The sequence below is a fragment of the Panthera tigris genome, chromosome B2, assembly GCF_018350195.1.
Source record: "Panthera tigris isolate Pti1 chromosome B2, P.tigris_Pti1_mat1.1, whole genome shotgun sequence".
NCBI classification, from domain to species: domain Eukaryota; kingdom Metazoa; phylum Chordata; class Mammalia; order Carnivora; family Felidae; genus Panthera; species Panthera tigris.
The window spans coordinates 8461280-8483418 of NC_056664.1; the positions used below are offsets into that span (position 1 = coordinate 8461280).

At 41.0% G+C, this 22139-nt stretch overlaps 1 protein-coding gene across 5 annotated transcripts in view; it reads right to left on the reverse strand.

The window, feature by feature from the left end:
* Nucleotides 1–22139, reverse strand: part of CDKAL1 (CDK5 regulatory subunit associated protein 1 like 1) — a 703328-nt gene that overhangs the window by 253396 nt on the left and 427793 nt on the right. For all 5 annotated transcript variants that reach the window (XM_042985612.1, XM_015541091.2, XM_007074528.3 and 2 more), the window contains exon 11: nucleotides 20249–20394. In XM_042985612.1, coding sequence (XP_042841546.1) covers nucleotides 20249–20394 — 146 coding nt within the window. The remainder of the gene's footprint in view (nucleotides 1–20248; nucleotides 20395–22139) is intronic.

The following is a 22139-nucleotide window of genomic DNA, read 5'->3' on the forward strand; positions in this document are numbered from 1 at the left end:
CTTTCTAAGACTATCTTCTGTGGCGTACAATGATTTTGTCTTCAAATATGGCGCGTGCAGGTGTGGGGCTGCTAGTTATAGGCTGTAATAGTGGGCTGGCTACCTGCAAAACAGCCAAACCAGGAAGGCAATCATTTCCGCCCATTCCCGAGTCCTGCTCTATCTAGGTGCCGATGCCTTCTAGGGAGCGGAGAGATGTGGCTGTGCTGGGTAATGGGACCTGTGGCTCCCTTGACCTAACCTAGGACTATGTTCTTCCCAAACCAGCAAAACCTCTTCTGTCCTTCCTGTGGTCTTTTCTGCTGTAAGATTCTAGGAGACTCTCCACACCCTATGAGCTAGTCCTGTGATGACCACAACAGAAATCATCCAACAAAGATGTAAGGGGTTTATGTACTAGGCACCATATTAGGTGCTGAGGGTACATACACATGAAAAGCCTCATGAAGTTATGTGGGGGAGGGGGAGCCTCTAGTGGGGAGACCCATGCACAGAGAACGTGCTAAGCACCATCATGGAGATTAACTACAAGGAGATTATACATGTAGTATAGATTGCAAAATTCCTGACAGTATAAATCAGTGGTCGGTGGTACTTGTTATTCTTTCTTTTTTATTTTTTAAAGATTATTTATTGAGAGAGAGAGAGAGGGCATGAGCAGGGGAGAGGCAGAGAGAGAGAGAGAGAGAGAGAGAGAGAGAGAGAGAGAGAGAGAGAGAGAATATCCCAGGCAGGCTTCTCACTGTCCACACAGAGCCCTATGTGGGGCTCAGACTCATAAACCATGAGATCATGACCTGACCCAAAACCAAGGGTCGGACACTTGACTGACTGAGCCACCCAGGTGCGACTGTTATTCTTTCTTATACTAGAAGTAATGGGGGAACTATGGGAGAATTTTTGTAAAATATATATGTGTGTGTGTGTGTGTGTGTGTGTGTGTGTGTGTGTATGGTTTGTATTTTAGAAAGAACACTTCTGGCAATGAAGTGAAGTGTGGACTGTAGGGTGTGAGCCTGGAGTTAGGGAAGGGATTCCAGAGGCAGCACGATCTCCCTGAGAACTTCCTCAGGGGTCCCGGGTGGCCCAGTCAATTAAGCATCCCACTCCTGAATTCCACCCAGGTCATGATCTCATGGTTCGTGGGACTGAGCCCCATGGCGGACTCTGTGCTGACAGTGTGGAGCCTGCTTGGGATTCTGTCTCCCTCTCTCTCTGCCCCCTCCTCTGCTTGCTCTCTATCTCACTCTCAAAATAAATAATAAACTAAAAAACATCAACAAAAACAAAAGACCTTCCTCAACGTGGCAGTGACAGAGGGGGTGAGGAGGCAGACACAAGTCCTCATGCAGATTGAATTCATGGGACCTGGTGGCAGACTAGATTGGGTGGAAGAAAGTGAGAGGAAGCCCAGAAAACAAAAAAAAAAAAACCTCCCCAAAACAAAGCTTCTGATTTGGTTGGATGGATAGTAGGGCCTTTTCCTACCATAAAGAACGGGACAGAAAGAGGAAGTATGAAAGGTGGAGCCTGAATGCTTGAGGACACCCAAGGGGAAAGTTCTCATTCAGAAGCCAGTTAGGTAAGACAGACAGATGGATATGAAGGGGGGAAAAGGGGGCCTGAGAGCTGGAGGGAAGTGGGGGGAGGGACTGACTGAAACTGAAAGCCAGTCAAGGAGGAAGGGGGGTTTGGCCAACATAAGAGAGAAGAAAACTAAAGAAGGAAGGCCGCCTGCTGGAATTCCTACACTTAGGAATTTGACAAGAGTGAGTAGCAAGCAGGTCAGCCGATCAAGGAGCAGAAGGAGGGTGGGGAAGGTGGAGGCAGACAGCAGGCGAGATGGTTCTACAGAGAAAGTGGGCCATGGCGACAATAAAGTACAGAGGTAGCAGAGGTAAATGCAGGCTGGGGGGGCGGTGCGGGTAGGGCTCTAGAGAACATCAATTACTGAAAAGTAGGAAAGAATAAAACTCATCCAGAGAAAGTTAAGAAAAAAAAAAGAGGAACAAAATCACAGAACTTTTGAGTTAGGATGGAATTTAAAATCGTTTAGCTAATCCTTTTTTACAGATGAGGAAACTGAGGAAATGCTAACTCATATTCTGCCATGACAATCAGAAGCAGCAGTAAAAAGAAATCTTTGCTAATTAGGGTTGCTGATACACATTTAAAAAATTGTCTCTCATGAGTGGCAATAAAAATAATATCTGAACAAAAGGCTAATAAATGACCATGCTGTATTATTCTCTTTAGGGTTAAGGAGTATTCAAAATTTTTAAAAAATACTTACTCAATCTAAGTTCTCCTTTATAAAGATAACTGGCAAATATGAAAAGGTCTTGAAAAAATTTAACAGATTTACATAGGCAATTAAATGTTCCAATATGGGGGTGCCTGGCTGGTTCAGTAGGTAGAACATGCGAGTCATGATCTCCGGGTTGTGAGTTCAAGCCCCACGTTGAGTGTGGAAACTACTCAAAAATAAAAAATAAAAAAAATCTTTAAAAAAATGTTCCAGGGGCGCCTGGGTGGCTCAGTCGGTTTAAGCATCCAACTTTGGCCCAGGTCATGATCTCCCAGTTTGTGAGTTCAAGCCCCACGTCGGGCTCTGTGCAGACAGCTCAGAACCTGCAGCCTGCTTCAGATTCTGTGTCTCCTTCTCTCTCTGTCCCTCTCCTGCTCATGCTCTGTCTCTCTCTCAAAAATAAATAAACATTAAAAAAAAGTTCCTAATTTCTATATTTTCTAGAATCAAGATCAAGCTTTGAATTCCAGACCTACCACACGTATACCTTCTCTGATTTTTAGTTTCTCAACCTTAGACAGGAAAATAGCACCTTGCACTTTGCAGGGTTATTGTGAGAGCTAAATAAAATTATGAATTGAAAAGAACCTAAAGCACCATAAACGGCACTCTACTTAGAGCGGTGCTTCTTCAATGAATTCTGATTAAGAAATAATTCCCTCCAATTCATTATGGACAGATACATTTTAAAAACACAACTACTGAAATGAATTACTTGAAAACATATCGTAAATTTGATGTCTCACGAATGCTGAATTACTTTAAAAGTTCCTAAGTGCTCACTTTTGATTTCAGTAATAACCTTGTACGTCGGGGACCAAAAGTTTGCAGAGGGGCACTGGTCTGCAAGCCATCGCTGGAGCAGTACTTACAGCGCAGTGTGTGCCACAGGACAGCATTCTGGCTAAACGGCACCAGCTGGAGGGCTAGGTGACCTGGACCCAAATTCTCTACCACCTGCTCCCTACCCACACTCACCCCAGACTGTGTGTCAGCGTCCTCATCTGTAAAATGTGGATGTCAGTAGCATGCCTCTCCGGGCTACTGTAGGAATTAGAGGAGTTTCTACAAACCAACCGATCTGAACAGTGACCGGAACATTTTTTTTTTCTTTAATTTTATTTATTATTATGTTTTTTACTTTTACATCTAAATTAGTTAGCATATAGTGCAACAATGATTTCAGGAGTAGATTCCTTAGTGCCCCTTACCCATTTAGCCCATCCCCCCCCCACAACCCCTCCTGTAACTCTCTGTTTGTTCTCCATATTTATGCGTCTCTTATGTTTTGTCCCCCTCGCTTTTATATTATTTTTGTTTCCCTTCCCTTATGTTCATCTGTTTTGTTTTGTAAAGTCCTCATATGAGTGAAGTCATGTGATTTCTGTCTTTCTCTAATATCACTTAGCATAATACCCTCCAGTTCCATCCACCTAGTTGCAAATGGCAAGATTTCATTCTTTTTGATTGCTGAGTAAGACTCCATTGTGTGTGTGTGTGTGTGTGTGTGTGTGTGTGTGTGTGTGTACATACATATATACACACACACACACCACATCTTCTTTATCCATTCATCCATCGATGGACATTTCGGCTCTTTCCATACTTTGGCTATTGTTGATAGTGCTATAAACATGGGGGTGCATGTGCCGCTTCAAAACAGCACACCTGTATCTCATGGATAAATGCCTAGTAGTGCAATTGCTGGGCCATAGGGTAGTTCTATTTTTATTTTTTTGAGGAACCTCCATACTGTTTTCCAGAATGGCTGCACCAGCTTGCATTCCCACCAACAATGCAAAAGAGATCCTCTTTCTCCACATCCTCAACAACATCTGTTGTTGCCTGAGTTGTTATTAATGTTGGCCATTCTGACAGGTGTCAGGTGGTATCTCATTGTGGTTTTGATTTGTATTTCCCTGATGATGAGTGATATTGAGCATTTTTTCATGTGTCGGTTGGCCATCTGGATGTCTTCCTTGGAGAAGTGCCTATTCCTGTCTTTAGCCATTTCTTCACTGGATTGTTTTCTGGGTGTTGAGTTTGATAAGCTCTTTATAGATTTTGGATACTAACCCTTTATCTGATATGTCATTTGCAAATATCTTCTTCCATTCTGTCGGTTGCCTTTTAGTTTTGCTGACTGTTTCCTTCACTGTGCAGAAGCTTTTTATTGTGATGAGGTCCCAGTAGTTCATTTTTGCTTTTGTTTCCCTTGCCTCCAGAGACGTGTTGAGTAAGCAGTTGCTGCGGCCAAGATCAAAGAAGTTTTTGCCTCCTTTCTCCTCAGGGATTTTGATGGCTTCCTGTCTTATATTTAGGTCTTTCATCCATTGTGAGTTTATTTTTGTGTACGGTGAAAGAAAGTGGTCCAGATTCATTCTTCTGCATGTCGCTGTCCAGTTTTCCCAGCACCACTTGCTGAAGAGATTGTCTTTATTCTATTGGATATTCTTTCCTGCTTTGTCAAAGATTAGTTAGCCATACGTTTGTGGGTCCATCTTTGGGTTCTCTATTCTGTTCCATTGATCTGAGTGTGTGTTCTTGTGCCGGTACCATACTGTCTTCATGATTACAGCTGTGTAGTGTAGCTTGAAGTCTGGGATTGTGATGCCTCCTGCTTTGGTTTTCTTTTTCAAGATTGTTTTGGCTATTCAGGGTCTTTTCTGGTTCCATACAAATTTTAGGATTATTTGTTCTAGCTCTGTGAAGAATGCTGGTGTTATTTTGATAGGGATTGCATTGAATATGTAGATTGCTTTGGGTAGTATTGATATTTTAACAATATTGTTCTTCCTATCCAGGAGCATGGAATATTTTTCCATTTTTTTGTGTCTTCTTCAATTTCTTCCATCAGCTTTCTATAGTTTTCAGTGTATAGATTTTTCATCTCTTTGGTGAGATTTATTCCTAGGTATTTTGGTTTTGTTTCCTAGGTATTACAGTTTTGGTGCAACTGTAAATGGGATCGATTCCTTGATTTCTCTTTCTGTCGCTTCATTGTTGGTGTGTAGGAATGCAACCGATTTCTGTGTGTTGATTTTATATCCTACAACATTGCTGAATTCATGAATCAATGCTAGCAGTTTTTTGGTGGGATCTTGTGGGTTTTCCATACAGAGTATCATGTCATCTGCGAAGAGTGAAAGTCTGACCTCCTCCTGGCCGATTTGGATGCGCTTTATTTCTTTGTGTTGTCTGATTGCAGAGGCGAAGACTCCCAATACTATGTTGAATAACAGTGGTGAGAGTGGACATGCCTGTCTTGTTCCTGACCTTAGGGGGGAAGCTCTCAGTTTTTCCCCATTGAGGATGATATTAGCATTGGGTTGTTCATTTGTGGCTTTTATGATCTTGACGTATGATACTTCTCTCCCTACTTTCTTGAGGGTTTTTATCAAGAAAGGATGCTGTATTTTGTCAAATGCTTTCTCTGGATCTATTGAGAGGATCACGTGGTTCTTGCCCTTTCTTTTATTTATGTGATGAATCACATTGCTTTGTGGGTATTGAACTAGCCCTGCATCCCAGGTATAAATCCCACTTGGTCGTGGTGTGTAATTTTTTTAATGTATTGTTGGATCTGGTTGGCTAACATCTTGTTGAGGATTTTTGCACCCATGTTCATCACAGAAATTGGTCAATAGTTCTCCTTTTTAGTGGGGTCTCTGTCTGGTTTTGGAATCAAGGTAATGCTGGCTTCATAGAAAGAATTTGGAAGTTTTCTCAGAACATTTTAATGTATACATTTTTAATATTTATTCATTTCTGAAAGAGGGAGAGAGAGACCGAGCGCAAGTGGGGGAGCGGCAGAGAGAGAGGGAGACACAGAATCCGAAGCAAGCTCCAGGCTCTGAGCTGTCAGCACAGAGCCCAACATGGGACTCGAACTCACGAACTGTGAGGTCATGACCCGAGACAAAGTCGGACGCTTAACGACGGAGGCACCCAGGCGCCCTGTGACTGGAACATTCTAAATGCTGAACAAGTATTAGTAATTAATATAAATATTATTTGAAAAAAGTTAGCACTAATACACATACACACACACACCCACACACACAATCATGACTCTCAGGGTAAATATTTTTACACTAGAGCTGTTAATTTGCATATTTTTGTTGTTTTTTCTTTATTTGGAAAAAATGGGGATTTATTTTAGCCAACAAAAATGGAAAATACTATGTCTTTTATTGTTTTAAAACTCATTGAAATTTAATCAATAGTTGTTTTGGGTTTGCTTTGTTTTTTTTTCAGCTCTCCGTGTACCAGGAGACTTAAAGTTCTCAAGAGGTTTCTATTAAACTTAGTTTTTTTTTTAATCATTTTAAGTAAAATTCAGGGAATTATACTATAAAAGTTTTTAAGATGTAATCTGACTATTTTCTAAGTAGAAAAACTCTTTAAAATTTAATTATATCATGATTCTTGAAAGCACAACTTATTTAAAATGAAGAAAAAAGAATACAACCCATTAGAACAGTTGATCAGAGTTAGAACAAACTGGACAATGACATTTTTTTTCCAGAAAAAAAAAAACTCAGAAGAATAATGTGTTTTCCAATCATACAATTAAAAAGACTGAATCGTAATAAATTAGGAGAAAGCATATGAAAAAGAGTCATTACTGCACAGTTCAATTAAAACAGTATTTTCTAAAAAAAAAAAAAAAAGCTTAATGTTTGGTCTTATCAACATGGCTAGACTAAAACCAATTTTCTCTAAATAATACAGGAAGAAAAATCTGTTCATTTTAAAGCCTATTAATGAGAAACCATTGATTTCATTGATCAGAATAGATTAATTTATCAGGAGAAAATTCCTGTAAGAATCTCAGACACTTAAAATAAATAAAAGCAAAGACACGTCATGCCATGGACCCCACACAAATCAGAGCAAATACCGGGTGGGAAATAAGTTTGCACAGACAAATACAAGAAAAATGTTCATTTTCTTCTATTTCTTGTAACATGAAAGTGCTCAGTAATTCTGGCAATGCCGCGTCCACCATTCTGGGCATCTAGACCTGGAGAGGGTCACAGGAGAAATACACGTAAGACTTTGCATGTAGTTTGTGATCTAGTGTGAGGGAGGCAGTTAAGTGGTGGGAGATGCCCCACATGGTACAGAAACACAAGAAATGCTCTCCATGAGGCTGAGGCCATTGCCACGTGCATACAAAAAGGACATTGAGGACAAGAAAAAACCTGTGGTGAAATGGACTCCTGTTTGGTATTAGAAAGTAAACAAAATAAAACAAAACCAAAACCCTAGAAGTAACATTTCTTTAAAAAAAAAATTTTTTTTAACGTTTTATTTATTTTTGAGACAGAGAGAGACAGAGCATGAACAGGGGAGGGTCAGCGAGAGGGAGACACAGAATCTGAAACAGGCTCCAGGCTCTGAGCCGTCAGCACAGAGCCCGACGTGGGGCTCGAACTCACGGACCGCGAGGATCATGACCTGAGCCGAAGTAGGCCGCTTAAGCGACTGAGCCACCCAGGCGCCCCAGGCGTTTCTTTGAGTCTTTCATAAAATGGTATTTTCTGATAATCACTGAAAACAACTGATAATATGTCCGAATATGGTTTAGCTTGTAAGGCTGTGTCAGTAGATACAAATCTAAAAAACTGAAGTCCGAACTGAAGTCGCTATCACCACCACCACCAATAAAAACTAAAGACCATCAACCGGCTCATGTGCAAAACCAGGTATGATACCCAAGAGAAAAAAATTCGATGCTTAGAATTAGAACTACAAATTGAATTCTTCTTTAGGGGAAGTTCTCAAACTGGAACACGAGAATGTTTTTAAAAGTACATGTAGGGGCGCCTGGGTGGCTCAGTCGATTAGGCCTCCGACTCTTGGTTTCGGCTCAGGTCATGATCTCACGATTCATGAGTTCGAGCCCTGTGAGCTGAGAGCGTGGAGCCTCTCCCTTGCTCTCTGCCCCTCCCCCACTCACGCTCTATCTCTCTCTCAAATAAATAAATGAAAAATTTTTTTAAAGTACATACAGTGGCAGAGATTGTCGGTGTCCCCTCCATTTCCATTCCCTTCATCTCCCACAGAAGCAGGTTTTTAGCTAGATACACGGACGTCTGGAAGAAACACTATTACTTCCCAGTTTCCCTTGCACCTCGAGATGGCCACCTTCTACTCTAAGAGACATAAGTGGTAGTGTCACATACAGCTCCAAGATGAGCTTTAAAGATAGGGAAGGAGAAGGAGATGAGCTTTAAAGATAAAGAAGGAGAGAGAGATACACCTTTCTTTCTCCTTTTTACTAGCTACTAGGCAGACTTAGTGGATGGATTTTAAGCAGCCGCCATGGACCACGACACAGAACTCGTGGATAGCTGAGCACCAAGACAGAATCCCGGGTCCTTGCTACGTCTCACCAGTACCAGATGACTGACCACCGACTAACTATATTTTTTCCTATGTGATGGAGTAATATACACCTCCCTTATTTGAGATATTATTTTTTGTTTTTGGTCATTCACAGCCCAGACAAAATCTACCTAAAGTTGAATTCTACAAGTAACAGTACCTAGAAGGATGGCATTAGCTTAGCTGTGCAGCAGGTAGGAAGTACTCTTACTGCAGACTGGAAAGCTAATTAATGTTATATGTTGGCAAAACACTTGGTCAAAGAGTCAACTGCTGAACCTCAGTAGACAGACCAATAGTTGCTCAGTCTACAGCAGCAGAAGTGCTAACAAATTTCAGAAGGTGAAGTATCAGCCTGCTCCTTCTTTTTGCTCTTGGCAACAAAGAACTCAGACTAGGAGTGGCCAACTGTAAACTGAGATTGAAGAAAAATCTCCCTTGAATTATAATCTACGTTGACTGAGAATCCTGTGATTTTGAGGTCTGCGAGTTTGCAAAGGCCGAGCAAACCAATTATAGGAACTGGCTACAATGCCATCCGTACCTAAGATAGATTATGTGCCGCGCCATGTACTTGCCCAGTTTCCTGGAAGCAGTGGGATTATGAGTGTTTCAGATGGCCTCCAGGGAGTCATCACTAAGTTCAGAGTTGGGGCAGGAGGGCATAGGGTAGAGGCCAATAAATAAAATATGGAGTCTTCAGGTTCAATGCTATGCCCAGACATGCTTTTGACTCCACTTGTTTATTGAACTGACAAGAAATAAACAGATCAGAAGCATACTAAATTTTTAAGGGAAAAGGGTTGCAAAAGATGTACCATGACGGTCTGCAGAGTGCATATGTGTGCAACTTCCACGTCTGAAATCAGCAACAGAAGGAAGCAGGCATGAAGTATTAGAATCCAGCCAGAACAGCATTCTCTCTAATGCCCAACCCAGATATGGCCTTGCAGACCAGAGCAATACAGGACAATCGCTAGAAGGTCCATCCCTTCCCAGAGGGATGTCGCGGTTCTTCAGATGAGGTAACAAAGAATGTCCTTCAGTGCTAGGGCAGAATGTTGTCGTGATTCTACAAAGCAGGATTCAGTAATTTCCACTGAATAATAGCTGATAGGTGCTTCCCATTCCCCCAATATTAAATGGGACTTTCAAAAATTTATGATCTTATATCTACTCCATTTTAAATGGGGACTTTGGGGGACTTTGCAGCTGCATTTGGACCTTCTGAAGAGGACAGCATCGACCATAAACCATGGATATACAAAAGGACAGGGTAACTGGATGGGGCTAGGGTGGGTAAACTCTGTACATAGCAATGAGTGGCCAAAAGAGTGAGACTGTGGGAGAATACTAATTGTTCTCCACTATCTCATCTGCCCTTATTTTCAACAGACCCCCACGTTTTCAGATGGGTGCAAGGCCACTCAAATTAAAGACTACATTGCTTAGCCTTTCTTTCTGCTAAGTGCAGACATGTGACTAGGTTCTGACTATTTAGATAAAATCACAGTGACATGTGTAACTATGGGAAAGTGTTTAAAAGGGAAGAACACATTTCCTCTTTTGCCCCTCACCTGCCTACAGACTGGAATGTAAATCTGATCGCTGGCGCTTAAGTAGCCATCTTGGACCATGAGATGAAAGCTATATCCTGTATCCCTGACATGCTGGAACTTTATGCAGCTCTACTGCCTAGCTCTGGACCTCATTTACATGACTGAAAAACTTCCACTTTCTTTATGCCATCACTTTCTTCTGTCACTTTCAGACAACTGAACTATCACTTTTATACATACAAATATACACATGTGCACGTGTGTAATCTAGGTAAACCCTTTCTCTATAGATTTTATATCATCAACAAAATCAAACCAGTAAAGTATCCTTGTCTAAAGAAAGGAGATTGGTTTTCTGTAAGACCTGTAATTCAGTGTTTCCTTCTTGTCCATGGAAAGCCTATAATCAACACTTAAGCTCTGCCCCCCTATACTAGAGTTAATACTGGGGTTTTACTATACTTACCAAACACAGTGGCTCTAAGTATGTGTATAATATTAACCATGATTTAAGAATGTCAGTCCCTAGGGGTGCCTGGGTGGCTCAATTGGTTAAACATCTGGCTTCGGCTCAGGTCATGATTTCATGGTTCGTGGGTTCGAGCCCCATGCTGGGCTCTGTGCTGACAGCTCAGAGCCTGGAGCCTGCTTCGGATTTTGGGTCTCCTTCTCTTTCTGCCCCTCCCCTGCTGGTGCTCTGTCTGTAAATCTCTCTCAAAAGTAAACAAACATTAAAAAAAAAGAATGTCAGTTTCTAGAAGACAGTCATCAGGTTTTACCAAGCTCTTAATATTCTACATCCAACAAGTGTCTGACACACAGTCTGTATCCAATAAGTATTAGTTGAATAAATGCAAGTCTTTGGCTCCTTTGAAATGAATATCAATTCACAATTGACTTTTTGGTCCTGTTTCCAGAATTTCAATTGGTCAGATCTTAACAGTCTGAAATTCAATCTTTAAAAACAATGATGGGTTACATCACTCTCTCTTTTTCCCATTGTTTGCTGCTGACTCAGTGATGGTACCTTTCAGATAATCCTGCCAAGTCTAGTACAACATCCCAAATTTCAGGCACTGCATATGCTATGCTCCTCTGATTTCTTCCTGGGTTTTGATAAGAACATAAGGTCTTAGATAATAATGAGGGTTCAGGAAATGTCCATCAGAGAATGATGATAAGGATGAGGATGGGAAGTCAGAGTAACCAGAGCAACGGATCCCCCTGTGCCAGCAGCAAGTGATGAAATGATCAGTGTTAGGAACAGAGACTGCTCACGGGCAGGGGTTCGAGCTGGACACTGAATACACTTGGTTCTAGGAAGGAAGGGTAAATAGGACACAGAAATTAGGCCTCACAAAGTTTCTGCCACACAGCAGATTACGTAGGACGATAGCTCTGTGACACCTAGCCATTAGTACAGCATTTTATTTGACTTGTACACACACTTGATGAACACACTCTGCAGTTCATAGTTAGAGATGCTGTGACAGATAAACCAGTCATTATCTCCTTGTACTTTTTCTTCCCTGTGCTCATAATCAAACACAGCTTATCATCTGTTTATGCAGAGGCTCTCCACCTGCTTGGGGAGTGAGAGCAAAAGGGAGGGTATACTGACTAGAAAAAGGTGTAGTAAAGTTTTGGAAGAAGGTATGTGTAATCTGAAATTTTCTGTCTAACAATACAGTGCAATCCTTAATTAGAAAATTATGATCATCCCTAATGTTTTTAAGAATGACCCCACCTGGAAAGGCAAGATGTCACAGCGGCAATGAAAAGCATGTGGAGGTTCGCAGGCTGGAGCGTGAACCTGAACTCTGGCAGGTATCAGCACAGTAACTTTGGTCAAGTCGCTGTGTGCCTCAATTTCCTCACCTGTCAAATGGGGGTAATAATATTTTCCTATCTGGTATGAGCCATTGTGAAAATTACATGAGTTAATCCACATAAAGTACTTAGGTACTTAGCACATTGCTTCCTACATATTATACACTGAATACATATCGCCTTATAATTATTGTTAGCTATAAGCCAGCAGGAGTTCACAGAACAGAGAATCTTTAAGAATAAAGAGTTTTCTGTTCTACCAAAGGGAATGGATCAGTTTCTCTGCAAAGAACAGATTTTCTTGTTTATGAAAAGAGAACTTTAATTAAAATAGAATGAGAGGTAGTACCCTGAGCCTTAACCTCTCTGGTTCCAGAGTAAATACCATGCATTCAGCCAATATGTATTATCCCCGCCTCTTGCTCCTGTGGCCCTGGATGCTGTGCACACAGCGTAGCAAAATGGGGGTCAAGGGGTCAAGGAAGACAAACTGAGCACCGTGCTCAGAACTGGGCATGCAGTCAACAGAGGACCACAGAGACACTACTACATCTCAACAGCTCTTGAGCACTTATGGTATTGGGGAAAGAAAATAATCTAAGAAGTATTTATTTTTTCCTCCAGAGCACCTAGCTCAGCACCCACTCCCAAGAGGCAACTCTAGCTGGCATTTGACCCTTACCATTTTCACTTTCCCAAAACTGCTATGTCCCTTGGCTTCCATGGTGCCATTTCCTCCTTCGTCTTCCCCTACATGGGCCTGACCCTGCCTTTTCACCCTCATCACAGGATCTATCACCCAAATGCCGGTCTTCCCGAATCCCCTGTTCTTAGCCTTCCATTTTCTTTCTGCTGATCTCATCACCCACAGCTTCATCTGCCACTCAAAAGCTAATTACTCACAAACATGTATCTCTACATCCTCATCTCCTTCCTGGGCTCTTAGCCTACCTTTTGTATAGTCTACAGGGGCTCTCCCTTGGGTTTTCTTTCTTTTTTTTTTTCTTAAACATTTATTTTGAGTGAGAGAAGGAGAGAGTGCACGTGTGAGCAGGGGAGGGGCAGAGAAAGGGAGAAAGAGAGAGAGAATCCCAGGCAGGCTCCATGCTGTCAGCGAAGAGCCTGACGTGGGGCTCAATCTCATGAACCATGAGATCATGACCTGAGCCAAAATCAAGAGTTGGACGCTTAAATGACTGAGCCACCCAGTTCTCATCTCCCCTGGATTTTCTATACAGGTATTGCAAATTCAGTATGTCCCAAACCAAACTCATTTTTTCTATCCAAATTCTTCCTTCCTCTCGTTTTCCCTCTTCTATTAGGTTTTGGGATAAAACACCATCCTTGACACTCATGCATACCTTTCTCACCTTCCCTTAGAAGCACTGTAAATTTTACTTCATTATTATTTGTTGAGTCTACCTTACTGTCTCCCATCGCTAGAGCGCTGTGCCTTAGATTAGCACAACAGTACGGCACAATGACTGAGCTGCTCAGGCATCACAGGATCTGAGTTTTCACTGAGTTTCTATCACTGATTAGTGATTGCCTGACCATGGGAAAATTACTTAACATCCTTGGGACTTAAGGATTAAATAAGCTAACATATGTCACTGCCCTAGAGCAGTGCTTGGCACAAAAGTACAACTTAAAAATATTAGCCACTGGCTTTATTATTATCACCATATTAAGTATTACTATTGGTATTGATATTGTTGCATTTATTACAGAGCTGAGCACAAAACTGATAAATAAAAAAAAAGGAGTGATTGAATCAATATTATTGTTAGGAAGATTGCTGTGCAGCAGAAACTGAAGACCTACTCTATTATGCATTAAATCACTGTGGGCTCTCACCAAGTCTTTTTAGCCAGTCTGAACTCTGAGGCTCACTTTAAAAAGTGCAGATTAGGGGCGCCTGGGTGGCTCAGTCGGTTAAGTGTCTGACTCTTGATTTCAGCTCAGGTCATGATCTCAAGGTCTGTGAGATCAAGGCCCTTGTCGGACGCTGTGCTGACAGCACGGGGCCTGCTTGGGATTCTCTCTCTCTCTGCCCCTCCCCTGCTTGTATGCTCTCTCTCTCAAGATAATTAAACAAACATTAAAAAAAAATAAAGTGGAGACTAAAAATACCTATCTTACATACTTCTGTGACTACATCATGACGTAGCATGTGAGCCCTGTGGAATATGAAAAGCACTCTATCAATGAAAGGAAAAATGCTTACTATCAGTACATGTTATCATACTATGCGACTCGACCCTTACGTTTACAACAAAACACTGAGGTAGAGAGAATGTACAAAGGATTAAGGGAAAGAAGCTTCTCTTCTCTGTGTTATTTCTGAAACGAATAACACGATTGCATTGTAACGGAACGACAGAAGGTAGAAAGAGGTTAGGAATGATGAGATTTCTCTCCTGACCAGGCTAGACAGAAAATGTAAAGCATCAATAGAAGATGTAATTACTTTCAAACCAATGAATCACGTGTAGAATAATCCTACAATAATGCGGTATTTAGCACATGATGTCAGTATCTTCCAAATGTAAATATAATACCCTGTCAAAAAAAGAAAAAGTGTTTTCTTGCTACATAACTGTTCCAATAATACTTATTCATTCTTTTGAAAAAATGTAAAAGTAGCAAGGGAGGGAGAGGAAGACAACAGAATGTCGCTATTTCAAAAAGAGGTCCGACAAGAGATAAAATAGCGAACAAGGTCTCACGGACACCCAAGATAACAACCTAGTTAAAGATATTAGAAATGATGGAATAAAGTCAGAAAACAACTTTGAGGGAAGTATTTTGCCTAAATTATTTGGGAGGCGGTTATTCAGTGACTAGAAACACATCTGGGAATCTGGGAATGCATGTGGAAGAAAACTTAATTACCTAGTCCTTGCCGAACCTCTCTTTTTTTTTTTCCCCGCAATTTCTTTTCCTCTATTCTGACAGATATTGCTGCTCAGGTGTCCAGCCACTAGGAATAAAGCTAGATATAAAAACCGGAATAAAATACAAATTTAGCACAACGCCCTTTCATCAGACTGTGTTCCAGTATGGACACATGGATGATTGGGAGTAATGAAAGAAAGAAATGGGACTCAAGACGTTAATGAGTTAGCATCATTTTGTTTTTGTTTTTTTTTTTCCCTTCAGACAGACTGGAAAAGTAGGTCACAGGATAGGCTGGGCAGTGTGAGATAACTCTGTGACTCACTTACAGAAATCAACCTGCCAAAGTGATCCCGGCTTTGTGCCCTCGTTGCCCCTTTACTGCCTGAGTACACAGCAGAGAGATGGGAGGACAGAGCTTTCTCTGCAACGCTGTACCTCCCCTCTGCTGAGTCCTCCCTGCTGAAAGGTTCCCTTTTACCCCGAGTGCTCACTGGTTACTGGCTATGGCATTTCACTGGGCAATCTCTGGGTAGAGTCAACTCAGGGGTGCGAATGGATATCACGATGCTAAAGGGTTAATATTCTACAAGCAACATGACAAATTGGCCCAGAATTACACAGCACATTGACAAATGATTACAGCAAATTCTGAGAATGGATAATATCATGTCATTTTTAGTCAACACAAAGACGCTACAGGAAGGTACAACTTAAGATCTATGCAACTAGCAGGTGAAAACGTAACTGGTCGTTAATTCACTCAAAATGCATCTACGGGGCAAGGGAGATGGACCCGGTCTCCCAGGTTTAAGGTCTGGTTAACATAAACCCAAAGGCCCCTGGACCTCCGACAAAATAATCTGTGGAAACAAAGAGATCTTTTCATATATAAACTCTTTCATGTCTTAAAATGTATCTATCAACAGGACATTCCTTCATCTTCTTTCACACTTTAATGTGTGAATTTGAGGACTCAGAGATTCTTTTCCTCAGCACGAGAACATATGCCTGAGAGAAGAATTCTATGTGTTGTCATTTTGTGAATATATGTGAATATACGGTTTTATGTTGGGGAAGTGATTGAGTTTACTGCTCAAAGGAGGGGGGCCCAATTAAAGTCCGTGTCCAAGGTCCCAACGCCCTAGGAACCCTACGTATATCACCTTCAACATACCAAAGTGAAAAACCCTCTCGTTAGGAAGTTAACTCTTTCAAAATAACATGAAAAAATACAATTTTATACTTTTTGAAAAAATTCCAGCAATATCTTAAAAAAGTAACAGAAAAACCAGTTCAGTGCCAATTAATAAAAGGAATAAAACTCATGAGGTATTTATTGAAAATCATAAAGACACCAATCTTTCTGAAACCAGAATGGCACCTTGGTGGTATAGTTTGCTTCCGTATCCCTCCAAATCCCATTACACATTTCAAGGAATCATCTTACCCATTCATATAAAAACATCAACTTAATTTTCCAACTGGATTAATAAATCTGAATAGAATAATTTAAGTCATATGATCGTCTGCTCACGACCAGCTGTTTTAAATTAGTATATTAAGTAATTTAGACACTTTTCTTTGCAAAGGTTGCGTGATTTAATAAATTCCCATATGCCTCAGCACGTGCCAGCACCACCAGGTTATCTCCAATCCAGCTGCTGTTAGGAGAACAGTTGCCAACTTTCAAACAACTGCAGAGAATAATGAATCAACTTCAAGCTGGCTCACAAGTAAACTTCTACTGCTCCCAGCTATCACATGGGCCGGTTTCAATGGTAAAGAAAATTAATTAAAGAGATTTCACCTCCCTGTGTTTCAGAAACAGGGAGTCATAAATATCACTGAATTAGTAGTTTAAAAGCCCCCGTAGCTTCAGGTAGACTTAAACAGTTTGGACTTCTGTCTTAAATGCTATAGGTTGTTTTAAAAATTGGATTTTTTGGGGCGCCTGGGTGGCTCAGTCAGTTAAGTGGCCGACTTCGGCTCAGGTCATGATCTCGCAGTCCATGAGTTCTAGCCCCGCATCGGGCTCTGTGCTGACAGCTCAGAGCCTGGAGCCTGCTTTGGATTCTGTGTCTCCCTCTCTCTGACCCTCCCCTGTTCGTGCTCTGTCTCTCCCTGTCTCAAAAATAAATAAACGTTAAAAAAAAATAAAAATAATAAAATAAAAAATAAAAAAAATTGGATTTTTTTGATGAGACAGATTAGGATGTGCTCTGTTCCTTATTCGTAACATGAATTTATGAGAAGATTCATATTCATGGAGAAAAAAAAATCAAGCTTCTCATCTATTAAAGGCTCACTAGGAAAAAAAGGGCTTCAAAGGCTTCAGAGGAAAGAAGACATTAATACAGGAGCTTAAAAAGCAGCTGCAAGAGGAAAGCACCAAACAAGTCATTTTAAGTCACAGTCATTTTATGAATGCACAAAATGGCAAAATGACAGTGTGAGGTCCTCCTTCTAAAAAAGACAATATTTTATTGAATTCTGATTAAACACTGGACAAAGCAATTTGTGCCGGATCAGTTATCGAGACCAGCAGTGCCACAGAAATCCCTGAGACTTTGGTGTTTCCAACAAGCACTCCTCTACTTGGCATAGAGCCATCTAGTTTTTATAGGGAAAAATAAGCAAAACATCACAGAAGAATTCCCTTACTTCATTTATTTCTAAATATTTGTTACAGTTGAAAAGTACTCCCTGGATGGGTGGACCTTCCCGAAAGGACAGGAAACACGTTTTCACTAAGGAGCACAGGTGGACTCCACTGTCCGTGCAGGAGAGAGTGCTCTATGCTTCTTCACAAGCAACAGGGCAGAATGGACAAAATACACAATTTTATGGTTCTGATGAACTGTGTAAAACCATGCAAGGATCACGTGATTAGTCGTGAGGATTTGATTTCTTCTTTTTTTCTGAAGAGAACCTGTAACTTTTCTCAGTCATCTGCTCTCTGTATCAGTGCACCATACTGTCTGCCTTCTACATTTTTCCAATACATCTCGTAAGTTAAAATCCAAGTATGAAATTGTACACCGAGGTTGCTTCTGCCCTCGCTGTACATATACAACACAGAGTTTTAATAAAAAACAACGTTTCAGAGATGCTATCTAGACCCATACTCTACCATTTCAGTGATTCACACTACTTGAAATTGACATTGTGGATGGATGGGTGTGGGATGGGGGCGTCTTCTCCAGGCATCTCCAATATCCTCTCCAGGGATCTCTGATATTTCCAGCAGTGGAAACACTACAGATCCTCAGGCAGAGTACTTCGTTCTGGGATCTTTCCGATAGCAGGGTAGCTCTAGAAAAGCTACAATGATGCCTCAGGGTAATTCAGAATCCAAAAAAAGGACAATGAGTTTAACCCATGAATAAAGGCAAGAGCCTACTCTCTAACACTTTGATGTGATCATCTTTTCACCTCTCTATACCTCACGGATGCTGTTGAGACTGTTCAAGATGCAACAGATTTAAGAAGGCCACCTTTGGAACAACATAAAAGGCTAGTACTTATTGTGAAATTGTTGCCTAGTTAGGTAGCCACAGTAATTCCCCAAACAACTGAGTCAGCACTCACCCAAGTGGAGGAGAAAGAGAGGTGTTGATTCCTTAACCTCACTGAATCACATTAATGCAACAAACTATTTGGAAAGTGTTCTAGTCTATTCTGCACAACAGGATGCATGTCTCCACTTGGCAAAATCTTGTGCAACAGGTATGAATTGTACACATTATTTGCCACTGCCCTAGTAATAAGCAAGAGGCAAGAAATTTCACAGGTGCAACAATTTATCTGCAATTTTGAAAACATTCCATTCACCAGGGCCAACGTGCCCAAAAGGACTCTCTCACAGGAGGCAAGTTTACCTACAATAAGCTAGAATGAACGCAAAGGAGAGATACAGGGAAACTTAACAGGCATCTAACATAAAAGTTCTCACACTTCAGCCTTGACCTCCATTCTGTTCAAGAGCAGAGAGTACTATGGATGGTAAGATCTGTCATTATTCTTTCTACTTTGAAGGCTGTATATATTTAACGATTACAATTGCGAAATCCGAGAATAAATACGCCTTCTATTCGCTTTTTTGAATATTCGAACAATTAGCTGTGTTTGTTTGAAGGCACACAAGTGTCTTTATTTCTAGTGGTTAGGATAATCAAGAAATGCCTAGAGGTGAAAAAAAAATTTAGAAAGACATAAAGGAAAGATGAGGAAGAAAGGAGCAAGTAAATAGAAGAAGAAAAAGATTTAAAAAGATTTCTATGTAGTCAGGATAAGTCACTAATTGAAGGTGGAAAAAATAACTGCTCACAGTTTGTATAAAGCAATCATACCCATGTAGCACTTCGACATGGTACAAAGGTATATAATTATAAACAAGAAGATGGAAACACAAAGTTGTATCTTAATTAAGAGAAACAACAGAGGAAAAAATTATGGAAAAAAATTATGGAAAGTAGGAAGACGCATGCCACAGATACACCCGGATAAATGACATATCGCCACGGGGGAGAGCAGTGCCCCAGACTTGAGAAGGTTTCGTATGACCTTGGCCAGCCCTGCTATTTCCTGCCTTGTATAATCACAGAAGGCAGTCAACGTTTGGTGATGATGAGAAGTAGGGTTTTGAAGAATATAATTATGGGCTGCAAGTGTTTTCTGTGGAAACAAAATGATCATTCATGTCTAAGATTGTGTAAATATGCCTTAATTTTGGTCAACAGCAATTTCAACTTTAAAAACACAGAATCCCAAAACCACCTTATACATCACAATTCTCCAAGTGATCTTCAGGGATAAGCGGGTAAAAGCAAGAACGTTCCAGATACTCTTCAAAAAATGCTACTTGGGAGAAAATTATCTACTCCGCGGTGACATGATTTGGCCAATCTCCACATCGGGCCCAGCTCACAACCTCAAAAAGCCACATTAAAGGAGATTTAAGCAAAGCCAACACAGTTTTCATCTACGAGGTCAGGTAGAAAAATGATTGCAATGCATGTTACCTTGGACAGACTGTGGCAATCTCACACAAATTAATGGTATTTTGTGAACAGATGGGAGGTGGATATAAGAAGAAACCACATCAAGGGTCCCTAAGGAAACTTAAAGGCTCGGAAAGCTTCAAAACTCTCGCCTTCGCTCTGGTACCTTTAATTGTGGCTACAATAAGTGCATTTTTGCCACATGCTTTCGAAAGAAAAAAAGAAATGGTTATTTTCTTAAGTACTAACAGACTTACTTCTCTTTCAGAAAATCCACCACTCTTTTGAAGTCGGCCACGCAGTATTCTCTTCTCATTTCCGTGAGTACAGAGTCAGAGGCAGACTGGACCGGTATGTGCAGAAAAGCATAGACTCTGGGATGATTAAGGATTTTTGCCATTTCCTTTAAAAAAAAAAAAATGGAAGGAGAAAACATTAATCATTTTAAGGAATCAGGTAATGGTTCCCTTCAGATCAACACTCACAAGGGCAATCAAATCAACACGCTGAAAACAGACCAATCACCCAGGCTCTTCAAGCGAGTGTCGACTGGCAATACTCTCTGATGACATTTGGAAATTTAATGTTACTTTCAGAGGATTCCACGCAAGAGTGGCTTCCTCATGTTTATCGTCTCTGTTAGGTGACAAAACAAAGGTAAACTCATGGATGCCTAAAGAGGAAGGTTTTTGAGTCTTTCAAAATAAACACTCCCTTGCCTCAAAGAAGTTTTATTATTTTGCCTTGCTACATTAGCAGGAAAGACACCAAGAGTTAAACAGTTGAGGCTCTACAATCCTGTGAGCTTGGATAAAATCTCCAAATTTAAGGCCAGTCAACACTTTTTTTTTTTAATACCGAAAGAGAAGAAGGAATATGTAACTCACCTGTTTCTTTTTCAGCTAGTTAATGAACACGTATTTTCTGAGTATCTACTATGCAAAAGACACAGCATCACACAATGAAGCTAACCAGTTGGCCGGCTGATAGCTAGATGTAGAGTGTGCAAGAAGGGAGGAACAGGAAGATGATCCAATTTTGCAAAGGTAGAGCAAAATGGAGCGAAGCAAATTAGGAAGCCCAGAGAGTGTCTTAAAATTCCTCAGAGGATACAAAGGTGGGCAGGGAAAAGAGTGATACAAGGAAAGCTGCGTGAATGTGACCATTTATGAAAGCAGTAAGAACACGAGACGGATTCAGTCCTTCTCCAACTGCCCCCTGCCACTGGCTCATCAACTGGAGCCTGGCGGAAGGGGGAGAAGAGGAGAAGAGGAAAAGAGAAGAGGGCGCAGGGGGAGAGGGCGTGTACAAAGAGACCAAGAAGTAAGAATGTTGAGAAAGGAGCTGCTCCTTGATAACCTGCATGCGACCAGTGATTTTTAGCTTTTGAAATACTGCATTTTCCTACGTGTTATTTCATTTCGTCCTTACAACAGTATTTTGAGGATCTATGGAGTCTGAGAGCCAGCTAATTCTGTAAAGTCACCTCCTAGCTCTTTAGGGGTCAGTCATGCATATGTATTAACCATGCCCTGTGTGTCTCCACTTTCTTTCCACCAACTGTGAACATCAGGGCTTTTAGGAATGCGCACGAAAAGAGCAATGAACTCGGATCGGTCACCTTCTTAATAGCAGCCTAGTCATTTAAAAAAATCATTTTGGACCAAGAAATTCAAATAGCCAAATAACAGGACTCCTTGGAATGTTTTATCCATACTTTCTCTACTAGAAATTAATAGGTATACACACCTTGTCTTGTATCTATCTGGAAAGACAGATAGATACGTGTCCATAGAGACATATACATTAGAGCTGGAGTTGAAGAGTTTCTTATTCAACAGAAAAACGAAGGCCTAACATATTATCTGTTCACAAAACTGTCATGTTTCTTGGCTGGGTATTCAGCCAGTAGGCTCTTCAGCACGAGCGGCACAGGAGGCCGCGTCAGGCGACGCTAATCATCACACACCCTGACGCATACATGCTGGCCTTCTGCTATGCTTCTCTGCTGGCCAGGTCTTTTGCGGCTGAACATCAAGATCCACAGTGTAACAAAAGTGTGTGTTTACTAAAGGGGCAGGACCCTGCGTTGGCCAACCTTCAACATACCTACTGTGATAAAAAGTGACACTTTAACAAGGAACATAA